The sequence below is a fragment of the Zosterops lateralis genome (assembly GCF_965231275.1).
Source record: "Zosterops lateralis genome assembly, chromosome: 3".
In the NCBI taxonomy this organism is placed as follows: domain Eukaryota; kingdom Metazoa; phylum Chordata; class Aves; order Passeriformes; family Zosteropidae; genus Zosterops; species Zosterops lateralis.
The window spans coordinates 95,337,955-95,359,873 of NC_139764.1; the positions used below are offsets into that span (position 1 = coordinate 95,337,955).

Sequence of the window (21,919 nt, forward strand, 5' to 3'; positions counted from 1 at the left end):
TGCAGCAGTTAATTTTAATGAGGAAGATATGTGTGCCATGTCATCTCCTCAATAACAGTTGGATCCTAAGCTTGCTCTGGTGAGGCACCTGTATCATCTGTTTATCAACATGAAATTTGAAATACTGAATCAGTTTGTGTATTAGTTAAGGGTCTTTCAGGAAATATGTTACACTAGTAGCTCTATGTGAACAATATGCCTTGTCTTTGACTCAGCTCTGTAAAATGTAATCTTGCTTTCATTTCACATTTCTGTGATCCCTTAGATTTGATCTTTAACTCAGTAAGTATCTTTACAATGAGTCGTCTGTTAAATGACTGCAAAACCCAGAGAGGTAGAAGATTTACTCTACCACTTGCATAAGTCTTGGAACCAGCAATGCAAACTGAAGGTTTTTATTTTTTGAAGAGATTGAGTTTGTCTCACAAAGACACAAACTAGTCAGTTTAGGGGAAGAATGCACAACATCATAATCCTTTTTATCCTTTTTATGTTAACTTTAGGGTTGCATGGACAAAGAATACACATCACAGTTTAAAAAGAATATCAGATTATTCTAGCCCTCTTCCACAAAATATTATGACAATTTAGATATTCTAGATTGTAAATTTGTTCTTTTTAACTCCCAGCAGATATAACAAACGGCAGGAGGAAATTATAGTGGAGTAGCATAGAACAGCTATTAAGAGCTGGAAGCCTTTAGCCATTTCGACAGAAGTGCACTTGTATTGCGCTAAAAAAAAGTACATAATTTGATTTCTTATTGCACCTTTCATCCAAGGATCTCAAAGCACTTTACAAACATTATTTTAAAAAGCCTCACAACACCCCTGTGAGGTAGGTATTTTAACCCCATTTTACAGATGGGAAATTGAGACACAGAGAAGTTGAGTGACTCTTTCCATGTCATACCAGGAGTCACGGGAGAATAAGAATTATATCCTCTACATCTTTTGACTGTTTCCTCCTTTTGTTCCTATCACATCCAATTTTAAGCAATATTTTGTCAGAAGAAATAGCTTGCTGGTTTTAGTGTAGGGAGTCATGCGAAACAGCACCTTCCTTTTGAAAAGGAAAATACGCAGCATTTAGACTGAGAGATTCTGCAGAGAGAGGCAATGATACTTCAGAAATAGCTCCTACATTCCTACCAAAGGACAAAGACTTCAGAAACAAGACTCTTCAGATCTGTGGTTTGTGCATCAAATTACTTACTTTTCTTCCAAGCATGGGAAAACACGATGGCTAAGAAGCTAAACCTACATGTGGTCACACAGGCTTCCTGCCCAGATGGATGGTTTCATTATCTAGGCGGCATTTCCTGATTTAAAACACTTCACTGCTCTTGCCACTGCTACTTTTCAATTCCTAAGTGCTCAGCACATGATATTACTGCATCACCATTCTTCTCCCTTTAAGCTGTAATGCAAAGTACACATCTCCACATTACAGTCTCTGAAGCTGGCCTATGAGAAACATTTAGCAAGACGATGTGGGCACAAATGAATTCCAAATCTTAGAAAGTTACAGCACAATATGGGGAGGGGGATTGTTTGTACATTATCATCTTGGGGAAAATCTTGTGAGTAAGGAAACTGAAGAGGTGGAAAACTCAGTGAACTCTCTACTTCTCCACACCACACAAGAACAGAGAAGAAACAGAAGAAACAGAGGACATGTGTAACACTCCAAGGATCTAATCCTAAAAGCCTAAACACTCCTACTGACATGGGCTTTGGATTAGAACCCAAGTATTTGAATATGTCTGTTTCACAGGTGCACTGGACTCTGAAGCTGACCATGTGCACGAAGAATCCTTTCTTCAGCTCTGCAAAATTTCCTGAAGTTCTTTTATACTGGAAGTGCTATAGGTAAAGACCCAAGTAATTTGGTATTATAACAACTGGTTCCTTTATGGACCTTACATACTTAATGGAAGTCAAAAGAAAAAGATAGCTGTTCACTTAGTTAATTGATTCTCTCTAGCTGTTTTTTTTTTCCCACTTCTCCCTCTCAGCCTGCTACAACTACTTACAATAGTAGTAATACTGGGACTTACTGTTTAGACTCTCCTACAATTATGGTATTCAATTAATAATCAATGATCAAAGTAAAATAAATGGAGAGTAGAAGTCATTAAGCTTGGCAAGGAAGATCTGAACTGAAGAACACAGCATATTACAGTAGGAGTCAGTATTATAAATTAACAGTGAGGACTAAAGTGCATCAGTGTTATGTTTTGAGCTTTTAATTTTCCATAGGTTCAATTTTTATCTGGTTTTGCTTGCTGAAAATTTAAGTACTACCTTTTTTTTCTTTTTTTTTTCTTTCTTTCTTTTTTCTTTTTTTTTTTTTTTCCCAGGAGACCGAAAGTAGTGATCACAGATCTGAATTTCTTTCCTTTTGTGGAGTGATTACTAACACATAAAGACCAAAACATAAAGTTTCTCCTTTTTAATTCACCTTCTTGTAGTTTAAACACATTTTTAAAAGAATATTAATAAATTATTTTGGTATAAAAGCATTTTGAAGATTTAGTTTCCTGTACAAATCAGTGTATACTTGTGTAAAGGCAGAAGTGTTTCACATAACCAATGGCCTGAAACTCCCCTTTTTTTGCCATTTGTATGACCTATTATTATGCCTCTGCTTATGTCACACCTGCACAAATAGCATCCTGATCTACAAAAGTTCACAATAAGTATTGGTAGAATATGGATGTTCTTACTTGGGCTATTCTTATTAATATAAAGACAGAGAGCATCAGGTAATACAGAGCAACGTAGTTTTAAAATTTTCTGTCATTTGTTATTCATCCATGTTTTCTGAATACAAATCCCTACAAGCTACCTGTATGAGTACAATTTTGGAAAAGGATCTAAGGATATCTGACAGCTCCTCTGACAAGATCATGACTGAGGTAATTTTGCTTCAAGTGCCAGAATGCAAGAGTTTCTTAAAGGTTATCTAGGTTCTTACTCAAGCCAATATGTTTAAGATTTTGCCATTTCACCACAAGATACTGCTTGCCTTTCTTTGATCTTACGATATTGTCATGCTATTGACAGTGCACTGGTGCCAGGGAATCACTCAGTAGCTGAGGCTGGAAGGGAACTAAGGAGGCTCTGTGGTCCAACACCTGCTCAAAAAAAGGGCCAATTGTTCTGAGCAATTATCAGGGCCCTGTTCTGTCAGTTCAGATTTAAAGGTTTTCCAGGACAGAAATACCACAGCATCTCTGGGAAATCTGTTCCAGTGTTTGACCACTGTCATGGTGAGAAATTCATTCTTATTTCTAAATGAATTTTTTTTTTGTTACAACTTGTGTCGTCTCTCATTCTTATGTTACACACTTAGATCTTCACTCTCCATACAAGTAGCTGAAGCCTAAGTTCTCCCCTTAGCTTTTTCTTCCTCAAGTGAACAAACTGTTTTTTGTCAATGTTTCTGCACATCATACAGTCCATCTCTTTAATCATCCTGATTTCTCATCACTGAGATGAGAATATTTCTCCAATATTTCAAGACTTTCTTGTGCTGATAAGCCCAAAACTGGACTTATTATTCCACATACAAAATTGTAAGTGCCACATAAAATGGAATAATATCTTTTGATTTCTGTTTCTCAAGTCCTTTCATCCTGACAGATAAACATTATTTCCAAAAGTCAAAAGGCAATGAGTTTTCTGGGAATTATCTTGTTTTCCTCCACCACAGAGACAGCAGAAAACACTTTTTGGTTACCTACTGGCATTCCATTAAGTAGCAAAGGTCCCTGATTGGTATGAAGTCTGCTTGTTTGGTTTGCAGTATCTGCAATATGCACATGAAGGCATATGTTTAGGTTTGAGAAGGACTTTTCTGAGATTATCTATAAATAGAATTGGATATTCCAGGTTTGCAAGGGCAGGAAAATTTAGCCAGTCACTTCCACCTTCTTTGTGAAGTGGCCCACACTTCCTTGTGAATCAGTTTCAGGCAGCCCTTAATTGTTTTGACTTGACTTCTGTCTGGACAGATAATGAGATGGCTTTAGCTGATGGCTGGCATTCATGTCATCCTACTTTTTCTCCCCAGGAAGTCGATATGAGGGAGGTGAGATATTTTATCTCATAGCCTTAAACTGATTCAGTGGAGTTTGGCAGTTTCTTGCCTCCTCTCAGGGTTCCATAGCTCAGCAGGGCACCAGGCAATGAGGAAGCGAAATCTATTCTCCAGATACTGGGATGCAGCAGGAAGACAGCAGGGGAGCAGAGGACCAGCTGCACTGATGGCAAAACACCCACTCAGAGAGCTCCTGGTACAGAGCTTCTCATGGGGCTATTCCTAAGACTGCTGCAGAGACAGTGACCCGTGCCTACATCCATCTCCATATTCATTGCTGTACAAAGAATGCAGCCTGAAGCACACATTTTCAGTTTATAAAACAATATTTTCTTTCTCACACACAAATCTCTGAGATGAGAGGTTAGAATCTTCAGTATAGGGATACATAATCTTTTTACTGTTTTGGTTTTAGTTCAGATCTCTGACTCAGTGTCAGGCTATAGTGAATGTCTCCATATGAACTACACATCTAGATTCCATTTACAGCTAATGGACAAAAACATGCATCCTGGGATATGATTTTCATCCTAACCTAGGTATCTATAGTAGATTGGCTGAATTATCCCCTAAAAGTGACTATTTATCTTGACTGCTTATTAACTAAACTGATGGGGTGAATCCTATCTTTATTGCTTTTATTCAAAATTTTCAAGTTGAACCTTGATGAATTTCAGTGCTATCTTTAGTATGACAAAGTAGGAACTGCTGAGTGGAAGGAATGAGGAGCTACCCAAAAGGAAACATTTTCTGGTTGTGGATGGACAGAAATATATATCAGGAAAGGCTGGTGTGGATGGGATACTACAGATGCTTTGGATGGGATATATGCTTATGACTGCATGATTTACATTATTGCTTGGTCTCCATCATAAGTTTAATTACTTTTTTATAGTTGTGTTTGATTATCAAAGAAACTCTCTTTGTTCTTCGATAAGCTGACCTGATTGACCGAAAGGAACAGAGGCACATATCACTACCATTCTAGAGGATGAGAGAACTGATAAATATGGTATCACTGAAATTTCTTCTTCATGTCTCTCTTTCTAACCCTCAGTGAGTTCAGTGCCATGGAATCTGGAAAGACAAAGACATCTATATGCACAACTGGCTGACTTGACTTCATCTGAAATGTAAATCTTTTAGTTAGGGGGTTTGTTCCTTTATTTTTATTCCTTCACCTAGCTTTTTAATCTACATTTGTCTCATTCTCTATGTTCTCATGACAGGATAGGCTGACTAATAATCCATAGCCTAAGAAGAAAGTAAATACAAACAATTCTTTGCCTCTTTGGTTATAGCTGCCTATTATTAATATTCAGTTCTGTCCCTATTAATTAGTGAGGCTCTGGCATGATTTTGACTTGAGTGACTTAGCAGTTTTCCAGCAGCGTCCAGATGAAGAGGTGCTGGTTAGAGACCATTCCCAAGGAGCTTGAATGTGGTGAACATATTTTGGAAGGTAAGAGATTAGCTGTATATGACCCAAATCATGCAACAGTTGAATTTCATATTAAATGAGTGGATTATGGTCTGTTTTATTCACTCACACAGATGTAGTCATTGATCAATGTGACTGAAAGGACAAAGGGAAGAAAATCTGTAAACTGGGATCAATGGAAAACACATTTCAGAAGGAACGAGTAAGGTAAATGTGAACCATTTACCATGGGTTTGCATGGCAAGGTTTTGGTTTTGGTACAACTTCCAGCAATTTCCCCCACGTTCAGGAGAGATAATGCCAGCCAGCTCCACAGTGGACCCACTGCTGGCAAAGGCCGAGCCCATCAATGATGGTAGAAATACCTCTGTGATAACAAATTTAAGAAGGAAAAAAAAAAAAAATTGGGCAGAAATAATTGCAGACAGAGATAGTTGAGTGAGAATATATAAAAGGAACAGGAGGGGTAGGAGGTGCTCCAGGCACCAGAGCTGAGATTCCCCTGCAGACCATGGTGAGGCAGCTGTGCCCCTACAGCCCATGGAGGTCCTTGGTGGAGCAGAGATCCACCTGCAATCTGTGGAAGACCCCACATCCGTGCAAGTGGATGCTTGAAGGAGGCTGTAACCCTGCGGGAAGGCTGCACTGGAACTGGCTCCTGTCAGGATCTGTGGCCCCATGGAGAGAGGAGCCCATGCTGCAGCAAGTTTGCCGGCAGGACTGCTCACCTCATGGAGGACCCATAGTGTAGTAGTCTGCTCTTGAAGGGCTGCACCCTGTAGAAAGGGATCCCTGCTGGAGCAGTGTGAAGAACTGAAGCCCACGGGAAAGACTCATACTGAAATTCATGGAGGACTGTCTCCCATGAGAGGGACCCCACACTGCAGCAAGAGGACTCCTTTCCCTGAGAAGGAGCAACGGGAGAAACAACCTGTGATGAACTGCCTGTAACCCTCATTCCCTCTCTCCTTGCACCCCTGGAGAGAGCAGGTAGACCTTGGAAAAGAGGCTTTATTTTCCTCCTCATTATCCTACTCTGATTTTCATTTGTAAATTCAAATAATTTCCCTGACTCTGTTCTGCCTTTGATGGCAACTGTTGAGTTACCCGTCTTTACCTCAGCTCAGGAGGAGAATGATAAGAGTGGCAATCCTGGCCAATCATGCTACTCCAGTCAGCCAAGTACACATATACAGAGGACTTCAAAAAAGAGAAAATGGTGAGTCACTGGCTCTTAGCTAGCTACAAAGAGTCGTTATTACCTTCTGTTTATTTATTCTATTTATTTTATGTGTATAGATGGCCCATGTGACTGGAAGTGTGTAAGAATAAGAATAGAGTCCCAGACACCTGTCAAATGCAGGAAATGTATGCTATAGTACCAGATATAGACCACCTTTTATGTCACTATGGCATCTGAAAAGGTATTTCCAGTGAGGCTCTTCCAAGTACCTGTCTACCTAAAGTCCTCACGCTGCCCCCATTTTAGAAATTGAGGGATTTCACACTGCTGTTCAGATCTGCACTGGAATATTTGTCCTGACGATGAAAGCTTGCTTTTCATAAAAGGAGTGTATTTACTGGAAAAATAACAACTTACACATTTACATACATTTCTGTAGATTTCCAACTAAATATGTACCTACTAACTATGATGGCAGTGGCTTTGTTGCCAGTCTCACAGTGCCTAAACTGAGTACAGCAGCACAGCCTCAGTGCACAGTTCTGTGCTCAAAATAACTATCCTTTCAGAAACAACAAGCAACAACAACAACAACAAAAAATCAATCAAATAACCACAAGAGCCAGTTTTCCAAAATACACACACATAGATACACAGACAATTTTACACCATACAAAACTAAATCATGATTCTGAGCCTGGTTTCAGGATGCTTCAGCCTAGAAGTTATTTTGCTGAAGTTCTCTGGTGAAAGTAATGTGCATGAGATAAAACCAATACCTTCTGCCTTAAATTATTTCTGTGCCTTTTTTTCTTTTCACTTTAACATATTGATCCTTTTCAATTGCCTTTTGTGTGATTATTTTTAGGTTCTAGTCTCATTAACTTCACTTTCTGTGCACTAAGTATCTGAGCTATTTAGGAGTCAATGGAATTAACCTATCCAACATGAACTTTTCCCCTCTGTTCCTTTGTATCTGGTGCTGTATTATGTTTTATGATTTAATGTTAATTTATTAAATGGAACTGCATCAAATCCATTCCTAATACTCAGATAATCTGTGTACATTATTTCTACACTGTCTATCTTTTCAATGATGTGCAATTTTCAGATTTCAAGCAAAACACTTACTTTCCAGAGGACAGTTATTCTTTCTTTAACAAATATATTACTATTACTTTTAGTCATGCATTTTTTAAACAGTAATTTTGGCTCATTGCTGTTTGTATCTTATACAGACAAGTATAGTTTAAAAATCCTCGTTTACAATACTATAAAAAGTCTCAGAGCGTCTACACATATTGTATGGGGTTCTAAAAGTGCCCTGCATGTGTCTAGTTCTGATTCTACTAATGGCAATGATAAAGAATCCTATCATTAAGAAAAGAAGACGCAGTAAGCTACTTCACATCATGAACTATAGACAAATTCTCACATATAACTAGGGAAGAGAAAATATAACAGAAAAAACCTTGCTGCATCATCTGTTTGTGTGGGTATTTTTTTTAGCCCTGATCTTCTATCTTAACTGTTAAATATTTCACATAATGCAGATTCTTTACTACAACTTTCACATCTGTCATTTCCTGCTGTCCATGAAGGAATTCTTAACAGCATATTTTATTTGCTGTCTGCAGTATTCTCATGCTGACCTCCTAAGAGGTTCTTTACATCTTTCTGCATTTTTCTTTCCTGCATAAGCCCTGTCACCCCTTTTACATTCGGAACTTATTGTTTCCATTTCTGTGTCCGAATTAAATCTTTTCTTAAACTCATACCATATCTTTAATGGAGATTTCAACATTAATCACTTAAAAAAAAAAAAAAAAAAAAAACAACCACCACAACTTATGAATAGCAGCAGTAATGTCTAAAACATTTTCAGATTAGATTTCTCATGTGGAATGTTGTATAGAAAGGAACATATTTCTATTTTTCTTGGTGATACAACTACATCTATACTCATCTGTGCCATAAATTTGGGAGACACCTTAACACTGATCAGCTGTTCAAAGCTCTGCTTTGATGTGTACAGCTCCAGCCTTACAAAGATCTCCGCCTATCTGCTACTCAAGCACCAAAAGATTCTAGACACTGAGTCTTTTCACACATAAGTTTCCAGACAAACCTAATCCAATAGGTATGCTCTAATGCATACCTGAAAGAAAAAGGCTTCCCAAGAAATGTTGCTTTGATTGGCTTGCTTCATTTGTAGCCAAGCGAAGAACAGCCCGTTTCATTTCCCCTGCTCACCCCCACCTGCCCATTGCCCAGGTTAAACACATTGTTTAGTGAGTCACTCACTAAGGAACAGAAGAGTAAGAGTATAAGCTCTCATGGTTTATATTGATTCCATACCAAAAACATTTGCTAGTCACCACAATAAAAGCTAAACTGGATTCAAGCTCCATTAGGAAGCAGCAAACACAAGAGTAGAGTAAGACCCATACTATTTTATTTTAAGCCATTTGGTCATGCAAAAATACAATGTCTTTATTGTAGGTATTATACAAGGACACTTGCCTTGAAGAGAGAAATACGGTGTCTGTTCCTCGTGCCCAGGACTGGTTGCACAGCCTAATATTAAGAGGTCAAGCCATAGGATGGTTACAGGGTCCTTGGAGCAAAGACAGATCTCAGCACGGCCTGCTTTCTCAGGAGAATGACTTACTCTGGCCTATGGCAGTCCTTGAATGTTTTTTCAAGGGTGTGACAGAGCTCCAGCAATTTGTGTAAGAGCTTCCCTATGCAAAGCAGTCACTGGTCCAGTCTCCAACCTTCTGTGTAAGAAAAGGACGTGGCATTTTACTCCTACATCACTTGTTACACTTAACTCAGGCACCTGCATTACAGATGGACCAGAATTTTCATTCCATTCTACTGCGAAACATTTATCTCACTCCACAATCGTAACAGGATCCTTAGCTCCTAAGACAGGATTCCAGTTTCTATCCATCTAAAAGTTGTCCTTTTTGGATTTCTTTCCAGGGAAGGACATTCATAGACTGTGCTCACTAGATAATAAACAAACACTACTGTAAACTGTAGTATACTTAAGTCCAACTTCAGCCTTATTCCTAATTGTCATTCCTAATAATGATCTATTATTCTCTATTTCCACTATTACTTTTTAAAATGCATTTTTCTCTTAAGGATCTGAGGGCAAAGTTTTATTCAATACATTGCAATAGGAGAAAAAACAATTTTTAACTTTCCACTGGATGCCAGCCTTAAAGTTGAACAATGCTGTAATTATTGCAGATGACAGAATGACAATATTCAGTAAATCTTCAGCCCAGTTCTTTACAGGGTGTCCAAGAAATTGCTTAGCAGATGTATCCTGTTTATACAGAAGTTCTAAAATAAGTGGAAGCAGTTGGTGAAACAATAGATTTGATACAATAGAAATCAGAAGAAAAGCAGTTGCACAGCTTGCCTTAAAGTATATATGACAACTAAGGAATCTCACCACATATGCTTTGTAATGACAGAACCCTAGTCTAACATGGGCCTGAGCAGCTTTGCAAACACTCCTGTGTTAAGTGTTCATGACACACAGACCTTGCCCTTGTTCTGTCAGTAATCCATGCCTGCGGAGCACAAGGAAGAAAGCGTCTGCTTGATTTCTCTGTTTTTGTAATTTTAAGTTCAGTTCTCTCGTGGCATTCCTTTAGTGCCACAGCAATACTAGTTCTTACCCTTCCTCTTTAATAGTAGAGCCTGCAAAATTAAGCTTTTGGGATGACAGAATTATCAGATGATGAGTTCACCTAATAAATCCCCACTAAGTCTTGAGTTGTCAATCCCGTTAACGTTCTCTGACAGAGACACCACAAATTTCTGCTACAGCAATAATATTTTACTGCAGACAGCATATAATATCTGCCACACTCTCCATGTGGTGGTATGGATACTTGAAATGCTTAATGTTAGTGACTGTTTTCAGTACTTTCTGCATGAAGCCTTAATGTAACCATGTAATTCTGAGGATTTCAGAATTGACCAAACCCAACCTCCTTTAGGTGGTTCCTTTCATTAGTTTTGGGGTTTTTCTGTATTCTGCCAAATGACTTGGCCTTTCTTGCTGTCTAGCTCACTAATTGTAGGTCCCAGAGCCAACTCTCAAGGAAAAAAAAATTGAATAATATATTAATTTACAGAAGGGCAAGTAGTTCTTATGGTAAAAAAATACCATCTCATATGTGATGTAAATGACAAAAGAGCAAATGTCGATTGTTTTGAGATCTGTAAAATAAGGAAGAAATTTTTCCATAATACAAAAGTATATACATATATGCTCATTACACATCAATGATTTTGTTTTAAAAGGTTTATATATTTCAGTTAAAATTTCAATGATTTGAAGCATTTTCTAGGACTACAAATTTGATTAGTGAAAATAGACATGGATCAGAAGAAATTATCAATCCCGTCTGTAATTTTATTATCTTCTGGAGGAGCTCTAATAGGGCAAAATTAACTCCTACAGTTACCAAATAAAGTTCTCTGCTTTTTAAGGTGAAAAGCTACCATTTGTGTTCGCTCTTTTAGGACAAACACTGTAAGCCTAGTGGGAATAAATAAGTTCATCAAAAATGCTCTTAGACTAGCACTCTAAACCAAGAGGAAAAACAGGAACCTCTAATGCTGACCAAGAAAATGCTATTTTAAAGAATCATTACATCTGTAGTGTCAAGAAGGACTCACATAGAGTCTGTGGTCATTGTGTAAGGTGCAGTACAGTGTGAGCAATGGACTCTTTGAAGCAGCACTGTGAAAGACAAAGGAATTCAAAGTGAGATCACAAAGAGTTCTGTACAACCCCTGAATTTGTTTTTAAAAGTGACATATTCCAAACATGAGATACGGATGAAAAGAGCTGCTATATAAATTCAGCTAATTATTGGTTCTTTAAAGCACTACATCGTATAACCAACTGGCTTCTTGGCACAGTTGTGCCAAAACCAGGAGATCATTGGCAATTACAGGTTACATAGAGTCTAACTGAGAACAGAGCTACAGCTCTAAGACTACAGCACTTTAATTACTTCTCCAATCCATCTTATTCCAGAAAGAATTAATTTTACTGAAAGATCTTGCCAGGCAACAAACTAAATAGGAAAAAATCAAGGATCTACACAGCATTTTTCTGCAGACAGAAGAATGCAATGGAAATGCAGAAAAGGCAGCCCTTTCTTGAGGACTGCAACCTGTGAGAATCCAAAGCAGCACTTGCTGAGTCATGGTTCCTTTCCAAACCTACTGCTCTGGCAAGACGACAGAAAGCTTTGGTCGCAGACAAGCCCTGAGACAATTTGACAGTACAATGGGCCCAACACCTCAAGTTCAGTTAACACTGAAGGGAGGCGTTAGTGTATTAAAACTACAAACAAGCAGCCCCATGCCATGTAAAACAGTTTCATAATAAAGCAGCATTGAAATCAGATGTGGTGCTGAATGTGTTCCTAGATGCTTTTACTAAGGCCTTCAAGTTCAGACCCTGAACTCTTTAAGCATGCCAATGTCCTCTACAGAATTTCTACTTACATCAACCAAAGTTGTGTATGACAGAGATCTATAATCTGTCTCATCAAAGGTGAATCATTTCTTTACACTGCAGAAAGCTGTAATTGAATCATTTCCTTTTGAAGGATCAGATATTTCTTATTATCATTTAAGGCCTTTTATTTGTAGGAAAGGAGTTAATATGTAAACCCCTACATGAGAATGATACTTAAGTATATTCCTTTCTTTAAATGTTGATGTTAAGATAGAGAAGGCAATATAAGTTTCTAGACACAGGCCAGAAGGTTTACTGAGCTTCTGAATTAAACATTCAAATTGAAGGAAGTCTTCTAGAACAGTTCTTCAAACAGGAAAAGTTATGGATGACATGTGCAACATACCACCTCACACAAATGGAATGCTACTGACACAAAGCTGTTCATGGTTTCTCTTGATGCAAACAAGCTCAGTATCAGACTCAATCTTACTTCAGAGAATTATAAAATTATGTTTAAATAATGCTTTTTAATAAGTTTAAATTATATGGTCTATATATATTTTCTGTATAGTAAAGACCTTGAGCATGGAACATGTAAAAAGCAGAATTTACTAACACTTGAGTCATATTTAAGCAGCTGACAAACCAACCAACCAACTAACCAATCAACCAACCAACTACAAACACGTAACAAACACAAAGATCCAAACTTTTCCCACAAAAACTAGAAGTATCCAGGGGGTATTTACCAGCTAGCTGTTTCCCCACCCTACTTCAACAACTTGGAGGTTTCCAGCCCTAAACTACCACTACCAAATGTTTTAATTTCATTATTTTCAACAAAAATTTTTAGTGAAAAGGCTGAGTCTGAATCTACCAATATATTTTATATTTCTATAAAAAGCTAAACAGCAGAACATGTTGTAATCCATGCTGGCTTCCTCAATGTAAAAAAAAAAACCAGGTATCACAGATTCATGGAATATTCTGAGTTGGAAGGGAACTCCAAGGATCATCAAATGCAACTCTTAAGGAAATGGCCCATAAAGGGATCAAACACACACCCTTGGTATTATTAGCATTATGCTCTAATCAACTGAGCTCTTAATTTAAAGCTATAATTTACTTCTATTATGTGTTTTGTCTGTGAGGTACACGTGAGTGTAGCTCTCTGCTCTGATTAAGACTGAACACCTACTGTGTTCACCAAATAGATGACCACTTTCCTTCTAGCAGTTTGAATAAATGAGCATGATTAGTGGTCAGCAGGCTGACAGATGACCTCGCTAATACCAATAGGTTGACTTCATTTCATCAAGATGTTTACTTTATCAGCAGTGTTTTAAGCAGCATGCACAGCTGGGAAGCTATGCCATCATGTTTTCCTCAGCATATGGGCTTTCATCTTTCAGATTGACATTTGGGTCTCCTCTTGCTTAGAAGACACAAGTGCTTCAGGTGCAATCTGCTAAGGGGATCAGGAAAATAACGGAGGGCACTAACAACCTTAATAGAGCTGATAGGTGGATTTCACATTTTGAGGGTCTATCTGTGTTGAGTTAATGCAAATGAAAGAAAAACCACAAAAATAGTATGAGATTTTTTTAAAAACAATCTTACAATTTAAACAAATACTCTTGGATTCAATGATCTTAGAGGTCTCTTCCTAAATAGTTCTAATATTTTATGAAATATGAAAACAGGCAGAATGTTTATTCCATGTGCTAGCTTTTCTTATTAGAAAAACTCGTTCTGTGTCTCCTTTGAATACACACTGCTATCTTTGGTTTACAGCTATTTTTGAAGTGTATTTCACTTGAAATATTAGGTACAATACCACGTATTAGTATACTGGTTATGCCAACTACTTTGAGTTTAATAGAAAATGTAAGGTACAATCTAAAAGACTCCTAATTTATTTGTTAAGAAACTGCAATAATTTTTGTAGCATCATCTGTGAAATGGATTTGAATGATATATCAAATTTCCTTAGGTCTAGAATTAACCTAACTTCACCTGTTACTCATTAGAAAATTCCCAGAGTACAAGCATTTTGAATGCCTTCATGTGATATGGACTAAATGGTTCCTTGGAACATCTGTTCTGGGAGCTTCTCCAAGGGAGATTTTATTTTATTTTTTTAAATAGAAAAGCATTTTGAAATGGTCTTCAGGATCCAACTACCTGAAGCAAGCTCATCTCAGAAGAAGATACTTTGGTTCGCCTTAAAAATTGAATGCACACTTCAGTTTTGAATCCAAAGGTTCTTGGCAGTTGCCATTTCAGAGAACGGATGCTCCAAAAGCAGCCTTTACTCTCACTCCTTCCCATTTGTATTTCAATTTACAGGTTAGGTTATCACAGGTAACACAGGTTATCTCTATCTTTCATTTTTTACCTGGGACAGAAGGAAAATCAGAAATGAGAAATCAGTCACCTTTCCTTTAGCAGCTGTGTCAAACATAAGGGCTTCTCAAGTCTCTTCATAGATAGATGGATAAATAGTTGCTCTTCCAAGAGATTCAGATTTAATGGAAATTTAGAGGATATGCTAGCCATTGATGGAGAGTTTAAAACATGAATTTTGATTCAAAGAATTGTGTACAGAAGTATGAGCACAGAATTTAGGACTCATAGAAAAAAGTTAGGTTGGTTTTTTTTCCTTTAGTTTTAAATTGATATTTTGAGATTCATCAGACTGTTAGGATACATCTGTGTTTTCCACGTCCTTTAGATTACCAATGACAAGGCTACAAAGATGTGATTTTTACGAAATGGTGATGGTTTCAGTGAATGCCCAAGTATTTCCAACAGAAACTGTTTATCTGCATTACCTGTATACTATCTATATCTGCTGAGAACCTCATCCAAAATTCCCATTCCTTTAAACAAAAAAGTAATGGGCAATGACATATCAGTGACATACCTGAGTTTCCCAGGATTTACACCTTTCTACTAGAAAACCGAATTTGACCTAAGAAACGGTAAAATATCTTACCCTTACCATCCTACCCTCTTCCCCCCTTCCCCATTTCCACTTCTATATAATATATATAATTATTCCATAAATGCTGATGGAATTCTTCTGTTACCAATACATATGATTTTAACTATTTTGTTCACCTAGGCTATAGCTACTTCTGGAAATTTTCTGAACTGCTATGATCTACAGCACTAGTGACAGAAACTTCTATGAGGACTGTGTAGGAATCCTGGTGACCAGTGGATAATTCTGCTTTTTGTTTCTAGGGACAGGAATACTATGACATATTAAGACTTCCGGCTAAGGTGACTTGTAGTGTGATTTGCTACAATATTATAGTGAGCCTTGTAGCGAGCAGCAAGTGATTGAGACATATAAGTTCATAGCTGACAGATGTAATTTTCCATATAGTCAATAGATCAAGGCAAGAGTCCTATTCACACCATGTAGTGTAAGAATACCTAATTTTGCACCTTGTTTTTCTGGAAAATCAGCAGTCCAAATTCTATTAGTGCAGCTTATGCTACAAGCAGGATAAAGTGAAACATCAGTATCCCTACTGGAAACAATAGCAAAGAAACTATTTAAAAATATATAATTTATTGATTAGTCTCTAGACCTCACCAAAACCGAACTGTAATCACTCTCTACTCTTTGGCATAGACATAAGGAACTCCATACTACCTTCCTAATTAATTGCTAGAAACTCTTCCTTGTAAAATCATCTCTGCTTGAACTGGAACTGTTGCATACTGATTACTATGTTGATACTCCAAAGGATCAGGAAACACTGTTCAAATAAAATTCTATTATTGTGATTTCATGCAGAATTTTTCTTAATGACTAATTATTTAGCTAGAACACGTATTTATTTATTAATGTACATTTGTTTTATTACTGGAATATCATGAGTCCCTAAGAAAAACTTGACCTATGTAAGTTTTAATTTCAAGTAATACGCAGAGCAGCAAATAGAGGTACCTTTGCAAATTTTTTGCAGTTCTTAACCACAGCCTACTATATATGGAAGGAAAGCAGTCAAGAAACAATGTCAGTCTCTTTACGTTGATTAGGACCACTAACTGCACGTGTAACTGTGTTGGAATAAGTAAACCACTGTGTTTCATTATCATAGAAAAATAAACTGAGTATCAAGCCCGCTGGCTTGCCAGAAGCAATTTTGGAGCTCTTGAGTTTTGCTTTAGTTGTTTTTTTGTTTTTTTTTTTCCTTTCATCATTTTTGATAGTGTAGATTCAAAGTTTTTAGTGTCAGCTGAAATCACAGCAGCAGTTGCACCATAATCTAAGACCAGCAAACTTAATCACCACTATTTTTAAAGAAGCTGCTGGACATCATGCACTTGCTCGTCAAGAGTGCAACAGCAGTTGCACACCAGCCTGATCTAACACAGCTTCTCTTCCAGGTTCTGAAACAGCAGAGTTCCCTGCAAAAGGAAATTACTTCCTTGTTGCATCAAACTCATGCAACTTTTAAGACTGACCATTTATTCTCTACCAATTTGTGGTAAATTCAAACAATTAAGGAAACGCTACAGATGCAGTATCTGAGAAAACTCTGATAGCCACCCAGCTGGCCACCATCTTGCCCAAAGGGAAAGAATACTTCCAAAGTCTTTCTTTAAGATTTAAGATCTGACCTTACAGAATGCTGAAACAAAAGTCATACAACTTTCATACCTGGTTCCTAAGAGGAATCCAACTGAGGAGTGCTGAAAGCTTTTCTTATATTTTTATTGGTTAGAAAGGTGAATCTACCCAACCAAAAACGTGTTCCCTGGAAATGGGAACAAAATACTTTTTAGATAGCTCATTAATTTTTGCATGATTCCTTCATTTCACCCCAGTGCATTATGATGTCTGTCATCAGCATAAGGAGTAAATGGACAATGATTACATGTCTTGAAAGTATTATATAAAGTCCAATATCCCAAAAAAGAGTAAGCTAAATAGGCTAATCACATTGCTACTGTATTAATTTGGTTACTACCAGTAACCTGTATGTCTAAACGGCATTTATGCCATAGCATGATAACAAAAATATATAAACTTTAGAAAGATGTTATCTATGTAAACCTGTCACTCATTATATTTTGAATAGAATCAACTAAAACACACAGAATTCAAGTCTAAAAGAACCAAAGAACTATTGTAATAGTTAGTTCTGAATAGTTTCTTGGGGTAGGGGGAAGCATAGGGTAAAATTTTCAAAGGGAAGAGGTCCATTTTTGCTCACAAAAATTATCTGCAAATTTGTGACAGAATTTATGTGGGCAATTGTTGACATTCTATAAACAGATCTAGAAAATACCCTTGCAAATGATCAGTACAGGCACTCAGCTGTAGCTGATGCTTTGCTTGTACCTTCGTGAATATTCTCCTGGTAACTGCATGCATTAATCCATTACTAGGATTACATTTTATGCAAGCATTTTTAGCAGAAACACACCTCCACCCTCCTTGTTTGAAATGTGACTGCTGGTGTATTAAAAATATTTGGAAGACAGACTTATTAAAATAAATGTTAAGAGAACACAGTGGGGTATATTTTCAGTGTGGAGCAGAGAGATTTAACTGCATGACTTCCATTAGCTTTAATGAGAACCGAACAGCTAAATCCTCACACACCACACTAGAAGATTAACCCAGAAAACATACATTGTTTACTTTTTACTAATACTCTGATTATTACCACGTTCTTCCTCCTCCTCCTCTTCTTCCTCCTCTTCTTCTTCCTCCTCCTCTTCATCCTCCACATCTTCGCCTTCCTCTTCATCCTCCTCTTCTTCCTCCTCAATCTCCTCTTCTTCTCGATCTATCTCCTCATCATCCTCCTCCTCGTCACCTTGCTCCTCATTATCATCAGAATATTCCTCCTCTTCTTCATCCTCTTCCTCTTCTTCCTCTTCCTTTTCATCCATTTCCTCTGTTCCATCAGTTTCATAGCACTCATCTACTGAAGAGTTATCTGCTTTAACCACAAAGGGTTTTCTTTTGGGGGCTGGTTCTTGGGGTTGCTTATCTTGTGTTTTTCTTTTTTTTGCCAATGGACAGCCATAAACACTGTTCAAAAATAAAAGATTCAAATTATTACATTATCCTCCAGAGTTTATTTAGTCATATATTCTAATTCTAAATCATGATTAGTTGCTGTTCACAAAATGCATGTTTTCAAAGTAAAGTTATGTTTAGGCAATGATGACCAAGCAGGAGGACACAAAACCTGTGAAAATGCAAATGACTATTATTTGCCTGAAAATGTCACATATACAAGACGGTGTAACAGTTTCAGAAGTGATACAAATGTGTGTTTCTCCTTCTCATTCATTTCTATCTACTATATGTTACACTCCTTTCTCAGGCAGATGAATATAGTTAAAAAATAGCAATCTTGTTTTACTTGTAGCTAGTAGTACAACATTCAGGAATAATGCAATGCTTCATAATTTTGTAGTGTTCAGTATTTTGATTGTATGCAAATATGTTTCAATGATGTTTAAATAATAAATAATAATTTTGAATGCTGTTGCTTGTTATTATTATAAATATAACATAATAATACAAAAATAATAGTGAATCACTCTTAAATTCCCTACTGTTCTTCTCTATTATATGCTACAAGGCTGGACAAATGGGAAAGTAAGCTCCTCAACCCAAATCCTGGCCAGTGTTACAAGTGTTCTCATATTAAAAAAAAAAAAAAATCAAACAATAAACAAAATCTTTTGTCAATGAAGAAGGACTTTTCAAAATTGAGTACCACTTCCTTATCAACCACTTTAATGTATTGTAACAGAAACAGTATTTCAGAGTCCTGGTCTTCTACTGCTTCTCAACAGTCACAAAATCTGTTTTTGTTGAAGCTGACCTCCCTCGCATAACCTCTACAACCTTTTGTGCAGAGTGACTGCACACACTCATTACTTTTTGTTTAAAGAACTCCCTCTTTGAACTTTTTCATTGTGTGATTATAACATTACTCAAGGTATATCAGTTTTTAATCTTCTTCCTGTGATCAACTAGTTCTGGGATATTTCAACTATTGTTTATAACTTTTCTGCATATCTACTAATAACTTATCCTTTTACATTATTTCTCCCTTTATCTTATTTTCTTCCACTCTAATAATAGTTTAAATTCTGTTGACAGTCCACTGAAATACCTGGTGCTTCACCACACTTAGTACCACACTACGTAGTGTCCTCATAGTCTTGATCTTGGTCTAATTTAATTGCATCCCGACAGCTATTCATCCTGATTACTTAAACTGCTACCTAGGTAAAAACAATTCTATTTAAGCACCCAATCACTTTATTTAAACGCCAAATTAAGGTTTTGTCTTACCTAAATTTCAAATCACTTGTTCACAGTCTGCCTGGCACACATATATCTAAAGAACATAGTCAAAAAATATGGTATTCATGAAAAACCTGCTACAGGAGACCTTCTCTGCACAACAAAGGCGCCTTTCTCTCCATGGGGGCAACAGCTGTCTTTGAAGTCTAATCCAGCATGCCTAAAAACACGTGCATCCATTAACACTATGGAGAAATACTGCATAAATTTTAAGTGCATCTATCTAGCAGGATTCCAATACACCTCACTTGGGAGTAGGGTAGTAATCCTAGCAGAATATGGATTCCAGACACCTGCATCAAAGCTGAGGCCTAGTGCTGCAGGCTAGAGGTGGAATAGATCCACAATCTCCAGATTCCAGAGCCATGCTCCATCCAGGAGGCATATTTGGTGGAAAAGTGTCCTCTTATGGAAGATGAGCCCCAGTGAGCCTGGAAGCAAGAAACTCTGATACAACAGGCAAGCAAAAGTCCAAATCTTCACTAATTTTAAGAGCCCTAAACCTGAAAAAATAGGGAACCCTAAGCTTCTGGTGTTCTCCCTGGACTATATTTGTTTCTATGTAAAGACACTTCAAAGTAAAACCTATAAATATAGAAGAAATCCTTGTTCTAGATCACCACAGCTCAGTGCCAAATGACCGTCCTGCCTCTTGTCCTGAGAGTCTTCCTCTTGGTCAGGACCCAGCTGCCCAGAATCAAGGGGAAATGTAGGACATATTTCCATGGAAAACATCCTACATCATTACAGCCAAGGCACAAACAGGAATTCAATCTTCATCAGTCTGGACACTGCATAAAACCTGGTGTGAAAGGGAAGCATTGTTTCTTGTAGTTCTGACTAGTACAGGTTTATTTTGGCGCTTTCTCTGGTGCTATGGGGTTTCAGCAGGTGCCCATTTAAACTCTCCGTATGGAGCTCTGAGAGAAGGCAGATGGATTTTTCCTCAGACCTAGAATTTCAGAGTGTGTGTTGTGCTGAGGAAAATGGCTGAATAATTAGGGAGGAACCTGTTTCATTTAGGTGTCTGAGAGGCTGCATCCTGGAAAACAAGTGCTGATCACGTCCTGGGGCTCAGGCAGGTTTTAGAAATTTGCAAATCATTCAATATGATTTAAACTTGCATATCAGTTCAATATGGTTTAAGCAGACAGATTAACATTTACTGAATGGATGTGTCTCGCTTTCTTTGTTTCTGTTCTTTCTCTTTCAGATGCGTGCTACCCTCATCACAGCTTCTTCAATGCTATTATCTGTTAAATTATATGTTCTCAAAATCCTGGTCTTTATTTCCAAAGATAGGAGTAGGTTTATCCCCAGAAAATTTCTTTTCTTCCTCTTATTATAGCCTCCTTAGAACTTTGCAAGTGCTACTGATGACACTTGGGCAGCTCTGAACTAAAAGGGCACCCATAGATGAGTAACTGTGAACATTTTTCCCCACAGGCATTCATACAAACTAGAATTTTTCATAGAATCATGAAATGGCTTGGTTTGGATGGGACCTTAAAGGTCATCTACTTAAAGATGATCTTTAAAAAATATCTACTTAAAGATCAACTCCCCTGCCATGGGCAGGGACACCTTTCACTAGACCAGATTGCTCAACACCTTGTTCAAGGTGGCCTTGAACACCTTCAGGGATGGGGGATCCACAACTTCACCACTCTCACAGCAAAGATTTTCTTCCTCATACCCAGCCTAAACTTCTTCTATTACAATTTCTGTTCGTTACTCCTTGTCCTATCACTAGTTAACTTCAACTCAGCTTTTGTAAACTCTCCTAATTAATTTGTACCAGATATTCCACAACCTTAATCTGTTTTTGTCTGAATTTGGATTTATACTTGAAAAAGCCACCATTACAGTGATTTTTCATATAAATCCTTTGCAATGCTGGCTTGCACTGGCTTCCTTCTGCTTTTCAACTGTATACCTCACACAGCTTATATATACCTCATATACTGCAGACTTCATAGACTGAAAGAGTTAAAAAAACCCCTCACCATGTGTTTCAGAAACCTGGGAAACAGGCTACCAACCTGAAGCCTAACTGTTAAGTTGCCCTATTTTCTTCGTTTTCTTTCTTAACCTGTTCCACTCTCGTCCTTTGTTTCATTAATTTTTCAGATTCTGCCTCCAGGACACTTCTCTCTGTTTTTGGCGTGTTCCCTGTGATGTCCCAGCGAGCACACCAAGGCAAGGCTGTACTGGCTTCCCAGCAGCCTGTGCCACTGACTTCCCCACATACAGAGAAGACAGTCTCTCCCATTGACCTCTTGTTCCTCATGCATTTGTGAAAGCTGTTATTGTTTGTCCTTACAGCTTCTG

General features: G+C 37.5%; 1 protein-coding gene across 1 annotated transcript in view; it reads right to left on the minus strand.

Moving 5' to 3' along the window:
- The window catches only part of MYT1L (myelin transcription factor 1 like), a 295,677-nt gene that overhangs the window by 84,297 nt on the left and 189,461 nt on the right, over nt 1–21,919 (minus strand). Inside the window, exon 6 of the mRNA XM_083857754.1 lies at nt 17,928–18,295. Coding sequence (XP_083713880.1) covers nt 17,928–18,295 — 368 coding nt within the window. The remainder of the gene's footprint in view (nt 1–17,927; nt 18,296–21,919) is intronic.